This window comes from Pieris napi, chromosome 16, assembly GCF_905475465.1.
Source record: "Pieris napi chromosome 16, ilPieNapi1.2, whole genome shotgun sequence".
Lineage (NCBI taxonomy): Eukaryota > Metazoa > Arthropoda > Insecta > Lepidoptera > Pieridae > Pieris > Pieris napi.
The window spans coordinates 2329768-2356484 of NC_062249.1; the positions used below are offsets into that span (position 1 = coordinate 2329768).

General features: G+C 34.6%; 2 protein-coding genes and 1 non-coding gene across 4 annotated transcripts; 2 read left to right on the forward strand and 1 right to left on the reverse strand.

The window, feature by feature from the left end:
* Window positions 1-4852: 4852 nt before the first annotated feature.
* On the forward strand, window positions 4853-4924 carry Trnat-cgu. The gene has a single exon. It is a non-coding gene; the product is annotated as a tRNA-Thr (tRNA).
* Window positions 4925-6045: 1121 nt separating this feature from the next.
* On the reverse strand, window positions 6046-7154 carry LOC125057519 (39S ribosomal protein L52, mitochondrial). Its single transcript, XM_047661265.1, has 3 exons — window positions 6948-7154; window positions 6588-6736; window positions 6046-6282 (listed from the first exon to the last, which is right to left on the reverse strand). The coding sequence occupies exons 1-3, from the start codon at window positions 6994-6996 to the stop codon at window positions 6100-6102; spliced, it is 381 nt and encodes a 126-aa protein (XP_047517221.1). The 5' UTR covers window positions 6997-7154; the 3' UTR covers window positions 6046-6099.
* Window positions 7155-8590: 1436 nt separating this feature from the next.
* Window positions 8591-26463, forward strand: LOC125057134 (protein lifeguard 1-like). 2 transcript variants are annotated; one of them, XM_047660615.1, is made up of 8 exons: window positions 8591-8735; window positions 9509-9596; window positions 19743-19939; window positions 21235-21330; window positions 22140-22246; window positions 23383-23542; window positions 24479-24608; window positions 25798-26463. In XM_047660615.1, exons 2-8 carry the CDS (start codon window positions 9593-9595, stop codon window positions 26028-26030), a joined length of 927 nt encoding a protein of 308 aa, XP_047516571.1. In that variant the 5' UTR covers window positions 8591-8735; window positions 9509-9592; the 3' UTR covers window positions 26031-26463. The 2 variants fall into 2 exon arrangements, with proteins under 2 accessions (XP_047516571.1, XP_047516570.1); XM_047660614.1 differs by lacking the exon at window positions 9509-9596 and adding an exon at window positions 9645-9691 and having other exon boundaries at window positions 8594-8735.
* Window positions 26464-26717: the final 254 nt, after the last annotated feature.

Consider the following 26717-nt stretch of genomic DNA (forward strand, 5'->3'; position numbering starts at 1 on the left):
CCTACTTTAGTCTGAGCAACCTCTTAATGAGATCTTCATTTGTTTAATCAGACAGTTTAAACAAATGAAGAAGAATGACTTTATCTAAACCTATATAACATTCTAGAAAGTCACATACCCCTAACTGCCCTGCGATTCTGTAACTCACTTTTCGAACTCACACAGCGGTTTTCGCATCGGCGGTCGCTCTCAAATCAGTCGTGAAGCAGTCATTTTATGATTTGGCATTCTTAAAAGGTGGGAACTTGTAGTTTATTGTTTATCAGAACTGATACGCAACGCAGCGCTGATATGAGAACCTCCCTCGAAAAATTAGAAGCCGAATAAACTATTCCGTATCGTATCAGTCAATTCGAACTACAGATGAAGTTGGACGTCTAACTTCACAATTTGGATGTTTCATAATGGCTTTCAGGTTCACAAAGGTATACCTTGCAGACGCAGACGATCAGAGCAAAGCTGAATTCATGATTAAATTCCGCTCAACACAGACCACGAAAGGTCATTTCAAGTGTAAAATTGGGGCATGGTGTAAATCAAAGGCTAAGTTTTAGTTACTTTAATTATCTTGAGTGCAATTTTATCTATTAAAAGGTTACAATAAAGTGTTGCTTTTGTTCGTAAGAACAAGAATACGAAGTTTTAATAATAGGAATAATGTCAATATATTCTGGGTCTGCCTTGCGATTCCGTAACTCACTTTTCGAACTCACACAGCGGTTTTCACAGCGGCGGTCGCGCTCAAATCAGTCGTGAAGCAGTCATTTTATGATTCGTCATTCTGATAAGGAGGGAGCTTGTAGTTTATTGATTATCAGAATGCCAAATCCGCTGTGTGAGTGTGTGTGCGAAAAGTAAGTTACAGAATCGCAAGGCTGAGCTGGGTCAGGATATCCATAGTTGCTCCCCTCTTACTTTATAATCGAATTTCGTTTAGTTTTTACAGTTTGATTTTTAATTTCTTTTCATTATCTCTTCGTGTATGAAATAATTATGTTTGCCTATAAGTGGTTGTCACATTAAAAATTGTATTTTATTGTTTCTTGTAGGTACAGTCAGTGTGCCGAGCGTTGGCAAGCCTTTATTCAAATAAAGATTATTTATTTCAAAGCCTTTGGTAGAAAAATGAAGTTATTAAGATTTCATATCATTGTAAAGGAACGTGCCTTTACAAAGTAAAATCTATAATCTATTGAAGTAAGGTTACTTCAAAAAATAAGATATTCCTAATTATATACTACTATAGAAACTTCATATAATTTGATTATCACGAATAAAAGTGTACAAGCGCTAATTAAAGATTTATGTTGGTGCCTGGTAAATAGTAGGTACAGGTGACACCCCAGCTGGTGATTTCTTCGCTCAATAAATTAGTATCGCAAATACAGCGAAGAAATGCTGTATGTTAAAGGTACACTGCCACAGGGACTAAACTTTATAAATTTGTTTAAATTTCGATTTATTCATTTTTAATTATTTATAATTATCTATCTTCCTTTAAATTTCTTCTGTACAAACATTACCTGTCCACATCGTATCCCTAACTTTAATAATACCTACTAACTGACGTGAGACTGATCTTAAATTAAATTATAATGATTCATGTGTCCTTTATTACTTTGTTTTTTGTTCCTGTTTAGTTTCTTTTTCTCAACAACTATATGTAATATATGTATTTTTGCACTTCTTGCCTACCTTAGTAATTTAATACTTAATTTTTTTTCTTTTCTCACAGTGGTTGCCTGGAAGAGATCACTCGAAAGCGATAAGGCCGCCAGTTGCTCTCCTTTTTATTTAATTATGTCAATTATTACGTTATAATGATACATATGCAACGAGGTGTTAATAAATAAAATAAAATAAATAAATTTATAATTATATATTTAGATTATTATTATACAATGCACGATAAGAATATTGTAAATACTACACAAATACATTTATTAACAATAAAAATAATTTCAACAGCAATGTTTGCCTAGTGGTTGTGAGTCAGTAACTTATGACTCTCATTCCTGCTATAATTATGTGCTCATTCAACACTCGCTGGTACGGTAAAGCAAAGCGTGCCCTAGACCTCAAAAATCAATGGTGTGGGTCAGGCACAGAAAGCTGATAACCTACTTGAGGCCCAGACCTAAAAGGTTGTAATTCCACTGCTTTTTTATTAATAATATGCAAAATCGAATAGGAAACGTCACTTAAGATTTACCCCAGCCTGAGGGGGGATAATAACACAGATAACTTAAGTCCGTGTATAGAGTATAGAAAATCGTTGAAGCTGTCAAAAACTGGCGTTATCGTATAGACTATAGACGATGATACTAACGTGATATTCTGTGTTTTAATTTTAATCGAACCTAGCAAAGGTTATGCCTTGGACCACTGCGAAATTAAAAGACAGAACACAAGCACTTAAAGCCCTTCCTTTAGTGCAGTTCGTACCTTTGTATTACAAAGTGGTCATGAAACGAGTTATTTATTGGCTAAGTTGAATGAACTTTTGACAGACTAATACATTACAACAAAATGTTTACAGCATTTGTTAAGGGAGTAAGCAACTATTGATTTAACAAAGTTAAACCATTCAAGGAACTATTAAATCAATCAGATTCGTTCAAAATTGACAATAATCTATGGATTATTAATTTGACATCACATGCATTTAGCCTATAGACTACAAGCTGTAAAAATACATAATTGTTTTATAAAAAGTAAACCTATTCAATTTCTTTTTCGAAGCAAAACTTTTTTTTCAATCGGTGCAGACGCCATCGGGTAACATAAAAATAAGTAACAACGTTTTTATATTTTGGTTTCTCAATAGTATTTTAAGGCCTACATTAATATATAAACATACACAAACCCGCACCGTGCGTTGGTTTATACTAACTAGGGCGAATCCTTTAGTAGCTAAGTATCCTTTGATTCAGGGTTCAAAAGATTACTGCAAGTACCCTTAAGAGCGCGTGACCGGTTCAGAGGGGTTCAAACAAGATCGATTGCCTCTCGACATTTAGGTCGAATGAAGACCACTGCAGCTGACAGTAATAAAACTGAGGTTTATAAGCGTAACTTAAATAAGCGCCATCTAGCGGATTCTAAGAGTACTGTCTTTGGAGTATATATGTTAACGTAAAATTGTAAACACCGTTAGATTGTAATCTATCTCGCGAGATTATAAACTGTCGAAAGATTGTGAACCTCAACGAACTGCTTACAATTTAACGTATTATTATTCGGTAGATTGTACTACACTAACTTAGTTATCATTCAAACTTCTTTGGTCAATTACACATTAATTTTACTTTCCAACAATTTCATATAACTACCGAATAATAATACGTTAAATTGTAAGCAGTTCGTTGAGGTTCACAATCTTTCGACAGTTTATAATCTCGCGAGATAGATTACAATCTAACGGTGTTTACAATTTTACGGTGACATATACAAGTAGAAAACTATTGCAGTTGTATTAATTAAAATTATATAAATAAGTCTAATTAATACAACTAGTTAGTTGCCTAGCATTACAAGTATTGTGCAAATAGGGGACGTAACGACAGTGGCGTAACAATAGGGTGGCAGGGCTGGCAAAATAAGAGAGATATTATGTTCTATGGATGAACGTGAAGTCTCCAATACGCATTGGGCTAGCGTGGGGACTACAGAACATTCCCTCTCGCCTAAGAGAGGAGGCCTATGGCCCTTAGTGGGACATATACAACGCGTAATTAGTACGCTGAAAATCTCGAAGTTTAGTTATTAAAATTAAACTGGGTACAACGTGACGATTTTTACTGATAGGGTCCCATCACAAGAATTTTCCACGGGCCCCAGATGGTATAGTTACGTCACTGCGTAACGCTAATTCTGACTCCCGTACATCAAAAATGCATTGGATTTTGACATACACAAGTAGACGAGATAATTCTCAATTCTGAATCTTACCCCATGTATCTAATAAAACCTTACCAAATTCCTCGTTGTTTTTACATTAAACAATAATAAAAACACTTAATTTACATCACAATAACATAATAATAGGAGAACTAAAAGAAGACAGATGTACATCGGAGGTTTTACTGCTAAAAGCAGTCTTCCAGAATACCCAGAAGTAAAAAAAAATATGGACTTAAAACAAACACAACAATAGGTTATTTGCAAGTGCTAAAGACAGTTGTAGTGTACCTACCTATTAAAATTTTATTCAGTTACCTACTAGGAAAACGGCAATTAAGTAGTTTGTCTGGAAGACGTTTAATAATTTCAACAGCCCCATAAAAACTATTTATTTATTTAGTAAACATTCTAATTAAATAAGGACATATTTTAAATCTTTTGTATAGTTTAAAAACATTTATAGGTATGAAAAACCTAATAGAAACTTACAGAACAATTATTTCGTTCGTAATGTAATAAAAACTCGCTCCAATTTACGAAGAAAAACGATCTACATAAGAAAATATGAAACCAATTGAAAGCACAAGTTTCTCGTTAAGGCTAAAATTAAATTAATTAGGACTCTCGGAACGGTAGGAGTTGGCCTCAAAACGGAATGTCACAGAAAATTGCATTCAGAATTATTCTGCACAAAATTTATACGAAGTTCACGTGAAACTCGAAACAACTTGCACGTAGGGTTTTTTATCAAAGGGCTTTTGAAATACTTGTTTTAGATTTTTTATAAACGTTTCGATTGGAAATTGAAAAGTGTATGCTGTATAAAAAGTATTTTTATATAAAATTTCAATTTATTATTCAAAAAAAATTGGAAGGTATCTTTCTAAAAATTATACCCTCTATTCTCACAACATACTATATATACCTTAAATTCAACAGTACAAACACAGCCTCTTTAGCTCAGTGGTAGAGCACTGGTCTCGTAAACCAGGGGTCGTGAGTTCAAACCTCACAGGAGGCACATCCCGAACAGCTTTTTATTAATTTTAATTTTCGGTTTATTTAAAATGGTTTTTTAATGTTTCTTAAATATTTTTATGTAAATTTATAGGGAGGCAATAACAACTACGCTTTAGTAGTATAATTAGAAAATTTAGGAAGGCTTTTAACGGGAAATTACAAAGGCATCGTTGTAATGGGTCGCTAACTGGATTATAAACCGCGAAGCCACTTATTATATTTTAGATAAATTTGCTGTAAAATTATATTATTTTTTTATAGGTAAAATAAAAAGTGAAATAAAATACGTTTATTATGGAACATAAGATACAGGTATTACTTATTAGTTATTCCACGTCATTAAATTATTAATCCCTACTCATCGGCAAAGAAGACAGAGGGTGAAGGCCGAGAGAAGAGGTTGGCGTAAAAAACTCTCGGTACTCTTTTAAAATAGCAAAATCATCAAAGAACACTTATTTTAAAACAAATTTCGCAAATTAATTAGACGTAGCCTGTCTAGCACTAGTCCCAGGCCCTCTTATCAACTAGATAACTTTAAAGAAAGTTTTTACACAGCTTTTCTTAAATTTATTAAAAGGCAGTCAAAAGAACCTCTGCGATTTTATTAAGAGTATCGCTTTTCCAAAAAAATAATTACTAACTTAAGATAGTCTAGTACGGGGAAATAGCAGGCTGTGTTTGTTCCGAGTATTAACATTGTGCGTATGTTCTATATATATATATGTTTATTGTTTACAAAATTTTCATGTTTATTATGATTTCCATTCTTTGTGAAACAATCTTAAAAAATTTGCCTCATAACTAATGTTTAATGTCACAAATTACAAAAATTTAGTAAATAGGTATGTTATTCCTTAGAACAGAAACGAAATATGATACAAGCAGATATTATAACACCCTCTATGATGGATTTTTAGAACCATATCTTTAGGCTTTATAACAAACCTATATACAATAATGTTACACTTTCAATACTCACAACTATTCCCATATAAGATTCAGTAACCAAAGCATGAACTTTACGAGTTTTGAAATGTATTTTTTAGCCCAATACTATGTTAGTTCTAGACAGCTTTTTGCAAAGACAACTGGATTTTAATGGATAAAATAAAGAAGGTATAATTAAACAAATTTATTTTCTACTTAATTAACTATACATCTATGAGCATACAACTATTTTCCCTTTAGGTGCTTCCCTTTTCTCTTTAATCTATCTTTGATAATCGCATCTCTTTCTTCTGCCTCTTTTCTATTGTCATCCTGATACTTTTGTTTTGCAAAATCTAATTCTGCTGATAGTTCAACAATTTTTGTAACATACTCTTGTTGCCTTAACATCCTGAGTTTTTGCTTTTGCTGAAAGAAAAGAGAATAATATAATAAAATAACATTTAAAAATTTCAAAAAATTAACAAACCATAATAATTTTTTAGTCATAAATCATATCTGTGTATACTGAGTTTGCCATGACACAATCACATACACTACCACTTCATACAAAGGTTAGATAAATATCATGTCCAAAGACACTGTGCTTATATACACTGAACAGACTGCTACGAATATAATTAATTAACTTGCACCATATGATAAATATGATATATGATAACTTTTTAAGTGGAAAAAAATATGCAAGGTAACAACATATAAAAATGACATACAAGCAAAGGTGTAGGTCTGCCGTCTAAAAATGTGTAGTCAGGGCCATCCGTAAGAATTCCTTCAGCATTGCGATTTGATGATAACCCCTTTGAAAGCCGCCATTGTTTTGATTGCAGTGTAGACGAACAACTCAAAGATCGGCAAAGCACTGAAATAATTTTTATTAATGTTATAAATGTTAATTCCAAATTAATACAAAACTATTCAAGAGTTTCCATTTGTTTCAAAAGAAATGTGTTTGATCTTTCGTACAAGAGATTACAGAGTATATACAAATAAAAATAAAGCAGTACATTATTTAAGCTAATTAAATAGTTTAATTCAAAATAAATTATTGTTCATAGGTATTAATAACTAACCATTATTTTGCATAAGTGCCTTTCGGAAAAGACACAAAGCTACTGCCATATTACTGAGTTATATAATATCTGTGTAAAAGATCTCGTTGATCTAAATAACAATAAGGTACTTGAAAATTCAAATTTTAAGAATAATTTTACAATAATTTTTATTTCCAAATATCAATTGCAACGAGTGCCGACTGCCGACTGCCGAGCAGGGTTCACAACCTGAAGCCAGGCAGTTATCGTACCAGGGCCGTAAAATTATCGTATATGTGATCCATATACGATAAATTATCGTACAGTCAGGAAAATGACTAAAAATACTTTAAAAATCATATGAAACGTGAAAATAAAATGTTGCAAACGATTTATAGTTTAAATCTTGTAAACTTGTGTTTTTCAAATTGAAAATAATAATACTTAAAAAAGAATAAACTTAATTCAATCTCTTCCGTCAAAGAGGAACAAAAATACGCAATATTTTCTCGTTGAACAATAAGGTGTTCGCTCTAAGTGATATACCTATTGTCCGTAAACATCGCATATTATTTTTATCACTTAAAATTCGTTAGGTATTAAAATGTTATCGAAGACTTCCAAATCTGCGTCACCATACAAATCGTGAATTTTTTGGCTGTGCGTATTCTGTTGCGTTTTTGTGTTTGTACATTAACGCTTTGTTCATCTGCTGTAGTTGCCTTGTGACAGCATAAGTTCCTAGTAGAAAAATAAGCCAATAGATGGCACTGACACTAAAAACTGTAATTGTTATTGGGCTATCTCTGTAATCATCAAATTTTTTATCAGACTGGAAATTATCGTAAAATCTGCGTACGATAGTCATGTACCATCGTACATCGTACGTAGTTATGAAATTATCGCAAATGTACGATAATTATCGTACGGTTGTGAACCCTGCTGCCGAGTGCCGATTACCAAATATCAATAAGTCAATGTCAAGTATTAATTGTCAAATTACAAAAGTGACAAAAACACAAAAAAATTGATGAAGTGTATTTTAGACTAAATATGACTCGTTCTAGATTCGATTCTTAGTCCATTGAAATGTTACAATTTGAGGGCCAAACTGAACATTTGTTAGAGGACGCAATTTTATTTATGCGACATGTAGGGAGGGTACAAGCTTAACCTCAAGTTTGTGGGGTTGGCGTGCGTGTCCCCCGGCCGCCATCTTGGAAAAGGGGGTGCGTTTTTGGCTATATCTCCTAAACTATCCATCGTACATAAAATTTCTAAAGACATTAGCACATGTGAAATGTGCCTCAAATGACGAATTGTAAATTTAAATGCTACGTGTTTTTATTATTGAAGAAATAAATTATAAAACAAATTTATAATTTGTATTAATTTTCAACACTTTCAGTTTTTACTTTAATGACAATTAAATTCATTAAATTCCTAACATATCTTCCTTATTCCTTCCCTCTAAGTCTCGGAAATCTAAAGTTTTAGATTTTAAAATTACACTTTTATCAGTGCCATCTACTGCAAACGGAGTTTAATAAAAAAAATATATATTGTGTTATGTCATATGTATGAAGATTGAAGAGTTAATACACTGCTCTTAGCTCTACTTGATCTGTGGCTGGTGGCGCAGCCGTAGCAGTGATATGTGAATAGTCAAAACTCAATACCATTTACCAAATACCAATGTCCAATAGTGATCGGTGTTGTCTGAATACAGAAAGTGCTGTTAATAAGCATTTTATTGTGATTTGAACAAATTTCCAATTGTGTTTGTGTTCTTTTAGACTAAAGTGCGATTTTGATAGTGTTACAGAGGTATGTAGATATGAAACATTTTCAAAAATCAAAATGTATGCGGAAGTAACACATCAACAAAATTGTCAAGGACAATTCTAGTATTTTCTGTAATACCTTTTAGTTACTTCATTATTTTTTTTTAGAATCATCAGGTAATGTGTGATATAGCCTTATTTCATTATTTTTCACCAAAACCCAAATTAGCAGCATTAGCATTTGTGTTGCATCACTTTTTATTCGTCATCAGTATCGTTGGCGTAATGTAAATATTAATCAATATTCATTACAAATTTTGCTTGTATTCATTGGGTTGAATATTTTTGATTTAATTAAAAGTTTGTTTATCTATAAGCAAGAACCGTTGTTATACAATCAATCAATTTAGATTTACTAGTATGTAACTACTCACCTGAATCATCACAGGGAAAACACTGAAAGTTGTGTGGTGATAAGAGTGGAATTAGACTCAATTTTATGATTAAAGCCCCTTTAAGTAAGTCTATAAGAATAACTAATTTATGATTTTATTATGATATTATTAGAATGATTTGTACCAACTACCTTAAACAGATTAACTATTTATTTATATTTTATGCCATCCTGTTATGTTTGTATTTGTGATTTCATTATAAAATATGTAGGTAGTCACCACTTTTCATTATTTAATAAGGTAGTTGGTAGTCTGTAGATTAGTTTTTCAGTGTACAGTATTCATTGCCTAAGTTTATTAAACTAATGAATTATTAAGAATGGACTTTAATTAAACATAATAAATCCTTTTGTTATTCCAGCTTTTTGCTTCATAAGTTCTACAAAATATTGTCAAAACGGCAACCGAAAAGATAAACTCATCTGAGCAACCCAACTACAACACAATGTGTATGTATCATTTATTTCTTAACTAATATATTCTTTCTTTTCCTGCAGCTATTATCTGTGGACAATGTTCCAGAATCCAGGAGTATATCCAGGAGGTTTTTATTATTTACATATTTTATGTGTTGCAACAGTGGTTCCTAGTAGCTATTTCACCAAGTAGTAAGTAAGTTTACTGTTTAAAGTAAAAGCAGTAAATTTCTTGGAAACGCTGTTGTATGAATGTTGTTTTAAGGCTTGATGTACACCTACACATACATATGCATAGACATAATTTTATGTCTGAAAAATGCACCCAAACCACAATCAACACAGTAAATTTATTGTGCTGTATATAATTTGGCTATAAATATTACCTATAAATAACATACCATAGGATAAATTTAAGTACGCTATCATGTTATATATGCAAAATGATCCAATCACTTGATAGAAATGCTTTTGCAATTATACATATAGAATGGGTTAATGGCATATAGTTGTCATATCATATTTTATTTCAATTATGTTAGCTTAAGGAATATTTCCCTATTTGCATTTTTTTTTTAATGTTCACACTATTGGGCTGTACAAAATAATTTCATAAATAATGAGAAATGGTTTAAAGAAAAGGAAGCAATTTATCAGTTTTTTTAATATAATTAATATTCATGTTTCTATGTGTGTTACTTTAAATATGGGATGAAACTTAAACTAATAACATTAATACGTTTTTTAAATGACTATATGGTCATATCTTGCCTGTTAATAAAGAATTGCTTTACTTTATTATCCAATTGCACAAAAACCATTATATTCTCATAAGCAGTTATGAGTTAGATATTATTGTATGAATCAGTTTGTCATTTCGAGAAACTTTATTTTTATAGTATAGATAAGTTCTCAGTGAACTTAAATAGCCTATGATAATATTGGGGAATTACCCGCGACAGATAAACAATGAATCATTTTGCTATATCAACATTTTATACTGTCTTAATAATAAATATTAAATATTGCATTATATCCGATTAGTAACTTTGGTTTGACAAAATAAGCAATTGTTTAAATTAAAAGGTATTCATCTACTTATCATATTAAAAAGAATAGTTGAAACTTACAAAGATGTATTGTGTGTTGGACAATTTTTAATAGTGACTATCATCAAAGTTATTTTTGTTTTGCCTCTTCATGGACAATTTAAACAATAATAAAAGCAAAATATGCACACAATTACGGACTACCGTGTATATAATACAATTCATATAATGTAGATTTTAAATAGATAAGAAATTATGAAATTAATATTTTCCTACCTAGTGTAACTAACAATTTGCAACGTCTTCTATATGTACTGTAATGCAACCTTCAAGGTTAAAAATTTAAAAACAAAACGTCATAAGTGGCGAGTGAAACAGACAATATTGTACTTTATTTTCTAAACAATAAGGCATATTTCTAATATCTTATAGTGGAAATAAAAATCCTTATATTTTTTAATGTAATGACTAATTATTGTATATGTAATATATTAAAAGATTCGGCAGATATAGATTAAAAATCAACTTGTGACGAGTTATACCATACTTGCAATTAATAAATATAGAAAACCATTGATGCAGGAAAAGTAGGTTTACCTCGCGTAATCTATGATATCAATTTCTTACCAGTAACGTAATATTGTATGTACCAACCGTCACAGCAGGATGACTAAAATATCAATTATTACAATAATAATAATAAAAGCCTTTTTTGCTGTAATTACTTATACTAGTACATAAAAATGTAAAAAAAAACTAATATTCAATCGGCAAGCCGGTTGATTTCTGTAATACAGCTTGTCTTTGTACATAGGTCTCCTCTTAGGGCTTCCACTCTTCTCTGTTTCTAGCTTTACGTAGCCACATAGGACCAGCTACTCTTCGCACATCTTTTTATTTGTATTCTTACTAATTGTTAATATTTCTAAAGTACAAATTAATTTTATCTATTCATTAGTAATTTTAACTTAAAGCTAACATACATTTTATAAAACAAGACACTTAGACAATATTCAAAGCCAAAACGGATTACATAGACAAACAATATATATGAAACAGAAAACATAAGTACACAAAAACATAAAAATATTGAATTTTCATACTTCAAATATTTCCTCACATCGTTTGGTGAGGTGGAAAATATCAATGTTTATTTATATAAGCGTACGGTGTCGATCTGGCCACCGCCGCTATTCTTGAAATGAAACTCAGAGTGGAGTAATAATTGTTACCGTTTATTGGTCGAACGTTAGAGATGGTGATACAATTGTAATTCAGCGAAGCAAGCTTACGACTAACGTCCGTCCGGCACGGCTGCGTAAATCTATCTGGTCGTTATACAAATAATAGCTTAAAACTAAACCTAAAACTACCACGCTGGTCAAAGGGACCGACCGGCCCTTCCGCTACCTGCGTGCCGCCGACCGTTTCCTAGAAGAACATGTGGCTGGCAGCTTCGTTCGTCGGCTTTCTAAACTGTATTGTTCGTTGTCCGTAACAGTCTCCCCTCAGCGAAACCTTCCTATGACGTGAAGCTTTCCGTAGGTAGGACAACGAAAATTCATCTGCTAATGCTTGCGCCGTCTTCGACGTTCTTTTGGTAACGTGCTTCAACGCAACTATCTCAATATTATGTACATCTCTAGTACTTAGGCACGTAAAAATCGCGCCCCATGGCTTTTCATTACGGCGTCCTTTTCTGAGCGTATGACGCCCATCCAATAAAATGGTATTCCTTGTCACCTCTGTTATCTGTGTTTTTAATCGCACACGTACACGCGGTAACCGATATTGATCAATAATCATTGTTTCATCTTGGAAGCTTTGACCCTGCACTTCGCGTAACCATGTCTGTTCCGATTCTTTTAAATCGCTTACGCTTAATCGGCCACTGCAATCTTTAAGCTTACGTATAAATAGTTGTACGTAAGCGTTGGCTCTAACCCTGGTTGAAACCCAACGCCATTGCCTCGCGTCCGTCGTTCCGGTGATATCAGTTAATCTATCTGCTACGAATGGTGGATGCCTCGCTTTGTCATTTCTGATCCACTGTAATACCGTCGTTGAATCCGTCCATAGCACGATCTTGTTTGGTTCCGTTCTGTGACCTTCTCTAATGGCCACAGCTAATCTCGCTCCGATAAGGGCTGCCTGTAGCTCTAGCCGTGGTATACTCTGTGACTTAATAGGTGTCACTGGTGCTTTCGCTGTGATGAACCTGTCGTCAATTACATCGGTTTTAATTCGCCAATATGCCACGCTCGCATGTGCTTGTTCAGATGCGTCACAGAACACATGCAATTGTATCTCTCCTCCCCTCGTGTAAATATGCCATCTAGGTACCACTGAAGGCAGTGTTTGTATATTTTCCAACTGAGACACCGACTTTTTAAACTCATACGACTGATCCATTTTTCGTTCAATGCTTTTAAGCCGATTTAAGGCAATGTTATAGCTTTCTGGGAATTTCGTGTTATCAGTCTTCTACGGCAACCCCAGGTAGTAACGCCTTTCCCGTTTCTCTATTGTTGTATTGAACAATTGAACTGCACGTGCGTCGGCACTTGTTAACCTTTTTTTATTATTTATACCCAAGGCATCTATTGCAAAACTTTGTTTTAATATCGCCTCTAGACGCTCATCTATTGTTTCTTTGTAAACGTCGCTTTCTGCCGCCTTTTTTATGCAGTGCAAAACACGTTCGTTGTCTTCCATTAAACTTCGTATAGGTGCTGTACCATGTAAAATCCAGCCTAATCGGGTTAAAGATGCAGCCGGTTCATTTTTCTTCTCACTGTATACTTTTCTGGAAACGATGAGATGCCAATTGTCTGCTCCAATTAACAATTGTGGTTTAGCTTCGCCAATAATTTGTTGAAGTGGTAACATAACCAAATGTTTGTAGCGCATATTATCCGCGCTAATTCTTTGGCTACCAATATCGAAATCACGCATCGTTCGCGCTTTCAAAGTGTAATTAGCACCTCCGTCGTAGCAACTGATGTCAATTTTGACGTGTTGGCTCTCAAAATCTTTCGTTTGAGAACTAACTCCTTGAATTTTCTGCGGCTTGCTTGGCCCGCTCACACCTAATTCGAGGGCAAATTTTTCCTCGATGATTGTAATAGTCGACCCTTCGTCTAATAGGGCATGAGTTTTTACAACCTTACCAAGTAAGACGGCTTGACATTCATCCTTTGCCGTCACAGAGGTCGACATAATTCAGCCTCTGAGTTGGATGTTGATGGTTTCACCAACAATGGTTGTTGTTGTGGCTTGTGTACTACCCAATGCAACAACCTATGGTGCGCTTTTTCACACCCATCAATACCACATCGCTTTATTTCTTCCAGCGCTTTATCAATTATAATCTGCGGTTGCCCATAGCACTGATCTAGTGCGTTGATAATAAGCTCGGGATCGCAAGCTGTACTCAATAATAAGGCGACTGTTTCTTTAGCGGCTCCCGTCAGACATGTGCGTAATCTTGCCATGTTTTCCGCTTTACAGTATTTGTAGAGCTTCGTGGAGTCTTCATAAGCAACTTTAAAGTAAAGCCAGTCGCAGACATTCCCGTTAAACTGCGGCAGATCTTGAGCATGTAGTACAGGGGGTCTGTTTGTAGCTATTTTTTCAAAGGCCGTTCCATCCATGAGATGTTTCATACTTCGATCGTAGGATCGCGTTCTCGGCACGGAGGCCTCTTCGATAGGTGATATGGGCCGTTCTATTTCCCAAGACACTTTCTGTATGAATGGCTTCACGCGTTCTGCGAGCACTGTGTCTTCTTCCCTATCACCCTGAGATAGATTATTCTCGCCGCCATGCTTTTTTAGCCGTTTATCTACCATAACAGTGGAATTGCTTCCTTTCCGCTGTTCTGGCAAGCATTTGACGATCTTCTTTTCACCGTCTGCTCTGGCTAAGTCAACGGCGATTCGCTTCTTTAACAATTTCATTTCAAGCTCCATCTCTTCTTCCATCTCTTGATATTTTAATTCGAACTTTTTTCTTAAATGTTCTTTTTCTAATGCGACCAAGCGTTTTTGGACTTCGTATTCAGCTTGCCTTACACGGGATGCTTTCGACCTCATTGTATTTCTTGAGGTCTGTGATGCTGAACCCACAGGTAACAACTTTGAATCAACGGCTTCATTCCTCCGTATTGATTCAACTGACTCCCTGTCGTGTGTAATATCGGTTAGTCCACGTTCTAGGACTTTCGATGGTGATTGTAACGGCACGTTTTCTGTCCGTACATCTTCATCGATTTCTTCTGCCCTCTTAGCTTGTCGGCTTCTTGTGTTCATTTTGAAGTCGATTGTATTCTTCGCTTCGATGAACTAGTGGATAATGCTTTCCTTCAGTGACCCACAGCAGCAATACGTCGATGCGGCGAGTCACTTTGTACAGGCGATGAAGTCAACCCTCTGCACGTACTCCTGGGATCGCAGGTAGTACTGCCGATGAAAATCTTCCTGGGATCGCAGGTAAAATCTTCCTTCTTCTCGGCGTCGATGCGTAGAGTATTATTCTTCTGGTTATCCGGCTTCTCGAAGGACCAAACTATAAGCGTACGATGTCGATCTGACCACCGCCGCTATTCTTGAAATGAAACTCGGAGTGGAGTTATAAATGTTACCGTTTATTGGTCGAACGTTAGAGATGGTGATACAATTGTAATTCAGCGAAGCAAGCTTACGACTAACGTCCGTCCGGCACGGCTGCGTAAATCTATCTGGTCGTTATACAAATAATAGCTTAAAACTAAACCTAAAACTACCACGCTGGTCAAAGGGACCGACCGGCCCTTCCGCTACCTGCGTGCCGCCGACCGTTTCCTAGAAGAACATGTGGCTGGCAGCTTCGTTCGTCGGCTTTCTAAACTGTATTGTTCGTTGTCCGTAACAATTTAAAAAAGTTTTAGATTTTTTATTACTTTTATCTCTCGTTTATTAATATATAATGTAAATGTTCAATATACATTACCAATACCATAAAACTATTAATGCTAGAAATTATTTAGTTACAACTTATTGTTGTCCGCGCTCGTTGGTCTTTTCTAAAAAATATTGTTTGTGTCGGTTACTAGAAATGCCGTCATAAGGCAAGATATTTCAAATATCCTTATTTGAACGTGAACCTCCATGAACGTGGGAAGGATGACGTCATCTGGCAAATTTCCAACCCGCGAAATGCGTATTTCACCAATGTTTCTCAACGGGGGGGGGGGCCACGTTCTACAGCAATTCGATTGTTAATAAAATTGTAAATAAAAATAAAATATAAAACTTATGTGGAATTTGAATTTCAGTTTTTAATTGTTTTTAAAATGTACTTACTGTGTTTCGTTAATAATTTCCTATTAATTTCTTCCTAAAACATGTCATATAAGTTTCTTAAGTGAGCAGTTAATTTTTTTTTATATTCAAAATTATGTATGTTACAATAAGTATATTAGAAAGGCACAATTTTAGAAAGTTACCATGTCACAAAAATGCTGGGAATCACTGTATTATACTAATCTACATAGTATAGTCTATGTATGTATGTTTTTATTATTATTGAATGCGTAAAAAACGTAAAGGGCTTTTGAAGTCCTTTCGGATGATAGGTTTAGTTCTAAAAAAAACTTTAAAATGTCCCAGCTCTTAAGTTGTTCGAAATATCCTATTTTATGACGTTTACTAAGGCATGTATAAATTTTTTTTTCCAATAGATAAAACGGTTCAGAACCAATAAAAATAATTAGAATTTTTAGGATTCCTTTTATAACGTAAAATATACAGGTTTTTAAGTCATTAGAAATAAATTAATTCAAATTATTTGTATTAATTGTTTTATTAAAAAATATTGTGAAATATTAGGTAACATGTTTATTAAAACTAGGTTGAGCTTATAACGGAGCCTTCACTTAAGATTATGTGAATGGCTTCTATGAAAAGACCTCGACTGTTTTGTTATCAAACTATACATAATTAACGGATTGATTACGTATAGTTATAGTATAGTTGATTGATTTAATTTCTGGGGCCTACAATAAAATACTAATTGATTGAACCGTCTCCTAACAAAAGCGATGTTTAAACGCTACTATAAAACGTTAAAGAGGAAGTTTCTTTGCTTAAACGTATACAGGAATTACTCGTTAGTCCTTCGAGTTAAATTTACTTTTGGGTTGCATGAGTCAATATATGGAAAGCTTACACCTCGCCAAGACCTAATAAACGCAAGTAAATTCGCGAGAATTATTTGAATTTTAACTATGTCTATGACAAATTGAGTAAAGAATATAGAAACTATTGGTCATGTTTTAGTTATAATTAGGTATATACATGTGGGTGGTGAAATTGACTTTCACGTTAACACGGTCATGGACGATCGATTTTCCTATTTGTGAATGCTTTTTCCTGATCCTGAACTATGTTATGTACCTTGAAAAGTATTGTAAGTAAGTCAATTTAATTAAAGCACTACTGTAATGCAGTACAAAATCACTAAATAGTATAAAACAAAGTCGCTTTCTCTGTCCCTATGTATGCTTAAATCTTTAAAACTACGCAACGGATTTTGATGCGTTTTTTTTAAATAGATAGTTATTGAAGAGGAAGGTTTATATGTATAATAATATCCATTAAATAGTGAAGAAATACTGTTATTTTTGAGGTTTCTAATGCAATGTCGTAAATAATTTTTTTTTCCGCTTACATTGCAAACGCAATGCTGAACATTACGAGATTTATCAAAATAATGTACTAAGTATTGTACACATTGAAAAGGTCTACAGAAAACTCTGCGGTGGTAGGTATATGTCTATCTCTTATGGATATCCCACAATAAAAAAAAATTGTCATTTACTTTTTACGACAAATAATGGCTAATTTTTGAAGCGATTTTAAGCAATATAGCATTAATCCTTATCTAATTAAATACCGTGCAAAGCCGTGGCGGGTCGCTAGTTGGACATAAAGGAGACGAGTTCTTTCTTTAACAGCGTAGAAATACTGATGTAGCTTTTTGAATAAGGCAGTAATGTAAAAAGTAATGTGCACATTTAGTATACAATATTAAAGATTTCGATACCAATAAAATTACTGTTGAATTTTAAACCAAAAGACAATTTGTTTTCAGTACCTTTTCTTGTACATCATTTTTTTCCCTACACATCGCGGAATAATGTTTATGGATTTTATTTACATGAGAAGCTTAATATATACGAACGAGATACACGTCGCCATCAGCCGTCCCAATAGTCTACTAGGCTCATTCTTATATGTATCTTTAATGCCCTTTTGAACTGGTTAAACGTGATAGTATTAAGACCCTCAAACTTAATAGACTTCTTCAAATAATTTGTACGCGGCTTCGGCAAGGTAAGCAAACTCGCTCGATACAGGTGCTATAAACATATAGTTGCTTAATCGTCATAATTTTGGCTTCTTGATAGATTTTATTAGTGAATAATATTCTTATTAATGTATCATATGATAGTTATGGTGACTTATAGGGCTTAGTCTTTACGTTTAGTGGGACGCAATTTAAATAACAATAACATTGTGTGACTCATGCATGACGTCGCTGAAAGTGGATCGATTTCGTTGTTCTTGCCAAGTACGTAGTATTTTCCTTCGAAGGAAATATTGAAAAGGTAAATTAACTTTGACCTAAACTCATTAAAACAGTGGTAATTGTCTGGAGCCTATTATTTAAATGCAGGATAGTTTTTAGGAAGTTTCCGATATTCTATTTTTATTTCAGGACTGTATCGATATGAGTTATATATTTTTAGTAAATGAAAGCAGCAGCTGCTAAATAATTTATGAGTTACTAATTTATATTCAGCATAAGTGCTCTGTAACTTCGACAGGAATCCGACGTCTTTGTATAAAACTCCCAATAGTCTGGTGGCGTAGGATTTTACAACAATGCATTTGTAGAGTACCGGGCCCGTTATAAACTGAACAGGCCCGGTACTCTGCAAATTTACTAATAAAACTTCTTTCAAGCATTATAAACTGTTTGACTTAGTAAATACATATTACCGAGCATTTTAGTCGTTATAGACAGGAATTAATGTATAGGTATTGTGTTAACTCAAAGAAATTTAACTCATTTAACGCTTTTCAACGCTTTATACTAGCTTCAAAAAACTAAAAAAACACGCTTTTAAAGCCTAAAAATAATTTAGGCTGAAAATGGTAATGAACAAAAAATACTGGTAATATTGTGAAAAAGCTTGGGGCGCTCTGCGCCATATTTTTCGTCTATCGAGCAACCCACGCTTTTTCACAAACTATTATTTATTACGTTATACAGTGTTTTTCGTTATAGCGAATAACGTTATAAAGACTTTACACTGTACTTATCAAACTACGAAGAAACACAAAGTATCAGTATAACAATAGAACATTTTTCTCAATATTTTATCTATGATTAGCAACCAATTGTTATTGAAAGTCATACCCCCAGTACGCATGTGCAGTTGCTACGGCATTTTGGCCCTTCGCTCCGTCTGATAAATCTGTATAAGTCTAGAATGTTTCATTGAGTCGGAGGCTGTATTGGTGACACACTGTCTGCGATTTTGGTGCATTTTATAACATGAACGAAAAAGGTGTGCTTTCAAAGTGTTTATAATAATAATTAATCGTCGAAAAGGAACTCGTACATTCGGATTCATTGATTATAAAAAATTATACGTTTATATGAAATAACTTTAGTAAGAGATTTCGTTGTCTGCTTGTTGGTTGTGAAATGCATTCATGTTTTAATATCGTGACAACGTTTATCGTTAAGCATTGCACGCTATATTGCAATTTTTTATTACTTTAGACAGTTAACCATCAAATGTGAACGTCCAGACTTGATAGCTATTTTCTTTGTAAATATTATTACTGAATTCGCACACTTTCTTCCTTGTACAGCGCATGTACAAAGTTTAAAGGTTTGACGCGTAGTATTGTTTAACAAAGTTTTCTAATGCTTATTTTTTAGACTGATAAAGACAAAACATTTTTTTTTAATGTTTCACACATTGTATTCGGAAACGTGAGATATATAAAAAATCGATATACCAATACGATTTTTGTCTCCATAAGACGTAATTTCAATATCCTTTTCTCGATTTCAGATCAACAAGGTGGTTATCCGCAAGCCGGGTACCCGCAACCCGGTTATCCTCAAGGAGGCTACCCGCAAGGAGGTATCCCGCCAGGCGGCTACCCTCCCCAAGGCGGCTACCCTCCCCAAGGTGGCTACCCCCCTGGTGGTTATCCTCCGCAACCAGGATTCCAGGCTGCAGGCTATGGCGGTGCAGGATATGGAGAAGTGAGTGATTTCATTAACACTTATAAATAAACACCTTCCGAAAATAAAACTAGAATTTAATATGAATGAATTTATAATACTAATTTCAGAATTTTATTGATTGATAGATGCACTATGTATGAAAATCTTCTAGACAATCCTAATTACAGATTCAATCATTGAGGAAAAATATTTGATTACCATACGTAGTGCGTGTAATGGAAAATCTAGTAGGCTTTAATAACAAATATGTTCGGTCATGGATGATGCCTTGTTTGCTGTCAGCACAAAAGCCGTAACAAAAGTACTTATTAATTTGTTGGTACATAGAGTGGAGGTTTAAATATAGTCGAGTAGAAAGTGGTAACGTCATTGAAGAATACAATACAAGGATCTTTCATGTTTCAATACGAGGAAGAACGATAAACTTTTAAATAGAGCTAAGCTATTTAAAAACATTTTTAAATTTCATTTATTAGCACAGCTTAAAGACAGAATTCGAGATCAGTTTGTTAAATGTCGCAATTGTAGCGTAAAGTTTTGGTACATTGTCACAATCTTTATCATAATAAATGTTTTGTCCTTAGTGCTTTGTGATGTGATTGCAAAGTATGCCTCCGCGTACGAACCTAATCATTGAGGTCGTAGGTTCGATCCCCGGCTTGGCCAATGGTCTTTCGATCTATGTGCGCGTTAAATTCGTTCAAACGGTGAAGGAAAACATCGTGAGGAAACCGGCTTGCCTTAGACTCGACTTTTCGACGGCGTGTGTCAAACACGGGAGGCTGATCACCTACTTATCTTTTAGATTGACAAAGGATCATGAAACAGATAGAGAAATTTGAGGCCCAGACCTAATAAGGTTGCCCCACTGGTTTTTTTAGCTAATAAATAAGGCGTTGTCCTAATTGGCGATGATCGCACGATGACACGATGCGGTCTCGTCGTGCGATGAGTTCAAACATACAGATTTCATCAGAGTGTCCTATTTGAACCTCGCAAGTAATCGACGATCGTACGATGCGTTTGATCGTGCGATCATGTAATCAAAGCAGCTCTTTTGAGTGTCCTAATCGGTTACTACGCGATGCGTCGACGCGCGAGGGGCGCCAGCCATCGAACGACGATATCACACGATGGACATCGCGCAATCTATTAGGACACCTGTTAGGTCATCGCACGACCAATTTGATCGTGAGATGAAAAACGCATCGCGCCGTCGTACGATCGCTCCCAAATAGGACGCCGCCTTAAGGTGACATTTAGTTTTGGTTTATTTGACATATATGAAAAAGAAGGTATAATATATGTTACAGCCTGGTTATGGAGGGCCTGCGGGATTGGGTGATGATGCCGACGTGAAAGGCTTCGATTTTAACGAGCAGACCATCAGGAAGGCATTTGTCCGGAAGGTTCGTATACATTTGTCCTTCACATAATGGCGAATTTATTACATTTATTATGAAAATTATTTATATGTGTGTGTGAATTAGTAATAATATAATTCTCATAGGTTTAGGGTACAATAAAATAAAACTTGTCCATGACATCCAAATGGAAAAGCAAAACCTTTGACATTATTCCGTTTCTTGTCTTCTTTAGATTTTCTAAAGAAGACTAATAATATAAGTACGATGCTTCTTTTAGTTATAATTTCTATACATTATGCTTAGGGAGCGTTCAAGTATTACGTCACGCAATTTTTGGGGATTATTGACCCCCCCCCCCCCCCCCATGTAACGCGCCGTAACGTTTTTCTGTACCTAATAGTAAAACGTTTCGTGACCACCCAGTGACTCTTTATACCTAACAGTTACCATTATTTGGTGTAAAGTACTGGAAAGTCGAAAATAATATTAACAATAACGCGTAATGTAATTCCCGCCCCGCATCGTAACGTTTTACAAGAGGACCCCCCCTCCCGAAATTCGTTACGTACCTAATACTTGAACGCTCCCTTAAGCAATATTAGCCTCATAGAAGGATGTCCCAATTACAGTACAATTTTATTACTCTAAGATGCGTGCCCTGCCCATCTCCATGTGACCCGTTGGGCATGTTGCTCTGCATCTATTTTTTTTCATATTTCTCTTTCCTGTTTGTCATTTAATTCCAAGAGTACGCACGCTGACACGAACGTATTTTGGTTTTCATTTGTTTTGGAATATAGATTTTTTTTATAATTAGCGTCAATAAAATCAATACTAAAAAACTTTTCTAGGTGTACTCCATTTTGATGTGTCAGCTGCTTGTAACGCTCTCCTTCATCACTCTGTTCGTATACCATGCACCAACCAAACTATGGGCACAGCAAAATACATGGGCTTTGTGAGTATTACCTTTTTATATATAATATGACTTACGTTGACGGACCGCATGTTGCAGCCGAGGCCGACTGCTGTAGAGCGGTCGCGTTGCAGTCGTAGACGACCTCATAATGCAGTCGAGTTGTGTTCGACCGCAAAATAATACTGATGCCAGTTCATTTACTAGATGGATTTTTTTTTTTTTAATATAACGGGGGGCAAACGGCAGGAGGCTCACCTGATGTTAAGTGATACCGCCGCCCATGGACACTCTCAATGCCAGAGGGCTCGCGAGTGCGTTGCCGGCCTTTTAAGAATTGGTACGCTCTTTTCTTGAATGTTTTGATGAAGAAACACTGCTTCTTGTACTACTATTACGCAAGCGTAGGTGTAGAAGACACCGTAGTATGTGGGTGTGTCCAATACTACAATCAAAATTTTGTTTTCGATGGCACGAATAGTAATTGTCGATGCCTCCTAATGTCACCATCAGGCACCCTGAGGCCTAGCCACTGGAACACTGTTGTACTGTTTTCCTTTCCACGTAACAACATTATTAGATAAATGAAGAAAAGGCTCGCTAGTGCGTTTCCGGCCTTTTAAGAAGCATGTGCTGTTGATAAGCATTCTCAGTGATCCGCTTAGTTTGCTCCATGACCCCATAAACTCGTCGACACATGAAACAAAAAAGTGTGTGTGTACAAAGTACACATGTCAGAAGTGAAACTTCTGCGGCAAACTAATCTTTAAAGTGTTGTTCATATTTATACAAATCTAAAAGTTTAGGTTTCTGATACTTAGAGGGAAAAAGGAAGATATGTTAGGAATTTAATTGTCATTAAAATATTAAGTGCCGAATAATAAATTAAAAAATACTTTAAAAAAATAAAATTTTATTACAATCCCTTCACTAATTAATCGAAAACACCTCTCAATTTTTTTATCACTTTCAAATTAATATATTGTTGTTATTATTATCATATATATTCTTTACGTTACTATACTAAACTTTGATAAAAAAGCAACATGGCGCGTAACCGAAAAATGTGACGATTTTGTACAAAATTTCTCTCATACGTCGATAAAGAAGTTTCACTTCAATAAAGTAAATACAAATGAACTAAACAATTTTTTTTTAATATTGACGTTTATTTTCAGCTGGGTAGCGTTCGTGGTGATGTTTGTATGTCTGATCGCGATGTCGTGTTGCGGCGACCTCCGCCGTCAGTCGCCGACCAACTTTATTTTCCTTGGACTCTTCACCCTCGCAGAGAGCTTCTTGCTTGGCGTCACCAGCTCTGTTTATAAGAGCGATGCGGTGAGTAAATTTATATGAAAAAAATATATTTTACTTTAAATATTTTTTTAATTGTGTACCGTATAAAACCACCGTGATCTCAGAGTTAGATTCGATTCCAGAAATAGCGTCTAGCATTTATAGTATCTGTACTATTTGACTAGGAAAGCTATAGATTATGTAAAAAAAATTTTTTATTTTTTTTTATTTTAAACAATTCACACCAATTGACCTAGTCCCATGCTAAGCTGGTGAAGCTTGTGTTATGGGTACTAGGCTACGGATATACATACATATTATAGATAGATAGACATATAAATACATATTTAAACACCCAAGACCTAAGTACAACACCAAATGCTCATCACATCGATGTTTGTCTCAGCCAGGGATCGAACCCGGGACCCATGGATTCGCAGTCAGGGGTACTAATCACTAGACCAATGAGCCGTGAATAAATAGGTAGAGAATTAGTGTTAGTTTTATTGTTTATATAAGTCTTTATCTTGCAATCAGTCAGCTAGACTATGAGCAGATGACGTGTTGAGAGCTGTTAGGCGTTCAAAGCAAAATCTCCATTTTTTATTTATTAGGTCCGGTATTGTTAGTTGCGTGGCAAGCTTATTAGGATGCATTTCTAGCCTTTTTCTGTATTTCATACTTGATCTCCTCTTTGAAAGTCCTGATTTTGAGGTGCTCATGAATCTCCGATGTTTTTATAAACCACGGACAGTTGGATATTTGTTTCGAGATGTAATTTTGAACCCTCTGTATGATACTTATGTTAGAGTCACACGCCGAACCCCATAGTTGAATCCCGTAGTTTTCATTTAAAATTATTTATTAAAAGGCCGGCAACGCACTCGCGAGTCCTCTGATTTTGTGTCTGTGGCGGTATCACTTATCTTAAACGTTATTATTTTTTTGTTGGGCTCTAAGACACTGTATATATTTTAGGTAATGATGGCGGTGGGAATAACGGCGGCTATCTGTCTCGCTCTAACCCTCTTCGCGATGCAGACCAAATGGGACTTTACGGCCATGGGTGGTATACTATTGTGTGCTACCGTGATACTCTTGCTGTTTGGTAAGTATCACTAATTGTTCTTGAAACAGAGAGTTTAGGAATAAGGGAATACCCCCTTATAACGAGATTTCCGTCCCCCATATTACGCGTTATTTCCCCCCTATAACACGGAGATTTCCTAAGTTATATTTGTGGGAAATTTATGATTTTTCAAGTCCATAATTAGTTTTGCGTTCCTTTGCACATGTTTCAATTGTGTTGTTATAAAATTAAACTGAATAACTTTGTTAAATTTGTGTTTCTAGTTTTTTAATTGTTTAAAAAAATATATATGACGAGAATACTCTTACAAGTGTTTGTCTATAACGCGGTCCGGGTGAAGTCAATTTTATCTCCAGCTTTGGTTTGATACTTTTGGCATATAATTGATGGAATGCAATTTCTTGTATATATAATGGTCCATAAATAAGTGTTGTATATAGATTTTTTCTTACTGACTTATACTCTGATTTTCTGACTGCTATAATTTTTTGACATGTTAGAGATGGCAAACCTTTTTGGCCGGGCACATTTTTCAATTTCAATACGAGTGTGAACATCTGAGTCTATACATACATTTTATTGTTAGTTAATGTACCCATTTTATTAACTGCGGTGCTCCACATTAAAAGTGGTAATGGTACGGCAAGTGATGATTACGTCCCTTTTAATCACAAACAGTAAAAAAACCCACAAGTAAAGATATCATTTTATTTCTAAAACTAAACTAAACCTGAAATTAGTAGGCCAGCTTAATAATAAAATAAAGTAATTAAAGTTAATTTGATATATTGTTCGTGATATTGAAATATTTGATATTTTTGTATTAGGTCACTTGAGTAAGTAAATATTTAGATTTACCTTTTCGTAGGTAAAACCTAAAAAAACTTAGGAATTTTTTTATTGCCTCAAATAAGTCAAATTGGTCCCGTTTTCGGGGGAGAACTTTTTTAGTAGCAACACTTATGAAATGTCAGAATTCTACGGAATATAAAATCAGAGTATAGGTTCGTTCCTTGTCACCGGTGACTACTAGATTACTTAAACTAAATGTTAGTTTAAATTGATTTAGATATAAAGGGAAATTAATTTATTTATTCAAAGTTTCGATCTCTCCTTGGTCATGAATACTGAAAAGCACTCAAAACTTTTTTTTATTTAAAAGAGGTTTTATTAAAATGTAGTTTTTATTAAACATTTTTTTTACCAGGTATAATCGCGATCTTCATCCCTCGCAACTCAATAGTGATGCTCGTCTATGCCTCCGTTGGAGCACTGCTTTTCTCGGTTTATCTGATCTACGATACTCAGCTGATGATGGGCGGTAAACACAAATACAGCATTTCGCCAGAGGAATATGTGTTCGCGGCTCTTAATCTATACTTGGACATCATAAACATCTTCATCTACATCCTTACGATCATTGGCGTTGCTAAAGATTAAATTGTTGGTATTGGTTGGTGTTGGTCTATGGTAGCTTTGGCTTTTGACATAGAGAATGGACTAAGCAATGCCCACTTCTATACTCTGTTGCAAGAGTGAAAAACGATTGACCTGTACTACGTTACCTAAATCAAATACTCCTGTTCGCTAACCATTTTTTTTCCGTTATTCTTTCCAAATTACGTAATAAAGTCAAAAAAGCTCATCATGGGATGGGCTGGATAATTTAATAATTATTTTTGGGTATTCTTGTTGAATTTTAGTTAATATTTCTTGTATTGTTTCCGAGCCATTCATTATGAACTATCAGGATGTCATTCAAATATTTTTATGGATTTATTTCGTTGGTCGATTTTCGCTCTTAGTTGAAACAGAAAAGAAGTAAGTGACAATAAATTGTCCAAACATAGTGAATATTGTCAAAAACATTTTCGAAAAAAAATTATAAACTATGGTTCACTATGTTTAATTGGCAGCTGACGAACTGAAGTTCAAATTGAAATTTCAATTCGTAGCTCAATCACAAACAGTAGAACATTCCATAAGTCAACCCTACCCACAGACAATAAAAATAAGTAAGGTTTTATCTATGGACTGATGGCGAAATTAAAATTATACTCGTATAAGTAGAGATATTGGATTGAAATCTCTACTATGGGCATTGCATTTAAGGCTAATGTTTTCTAC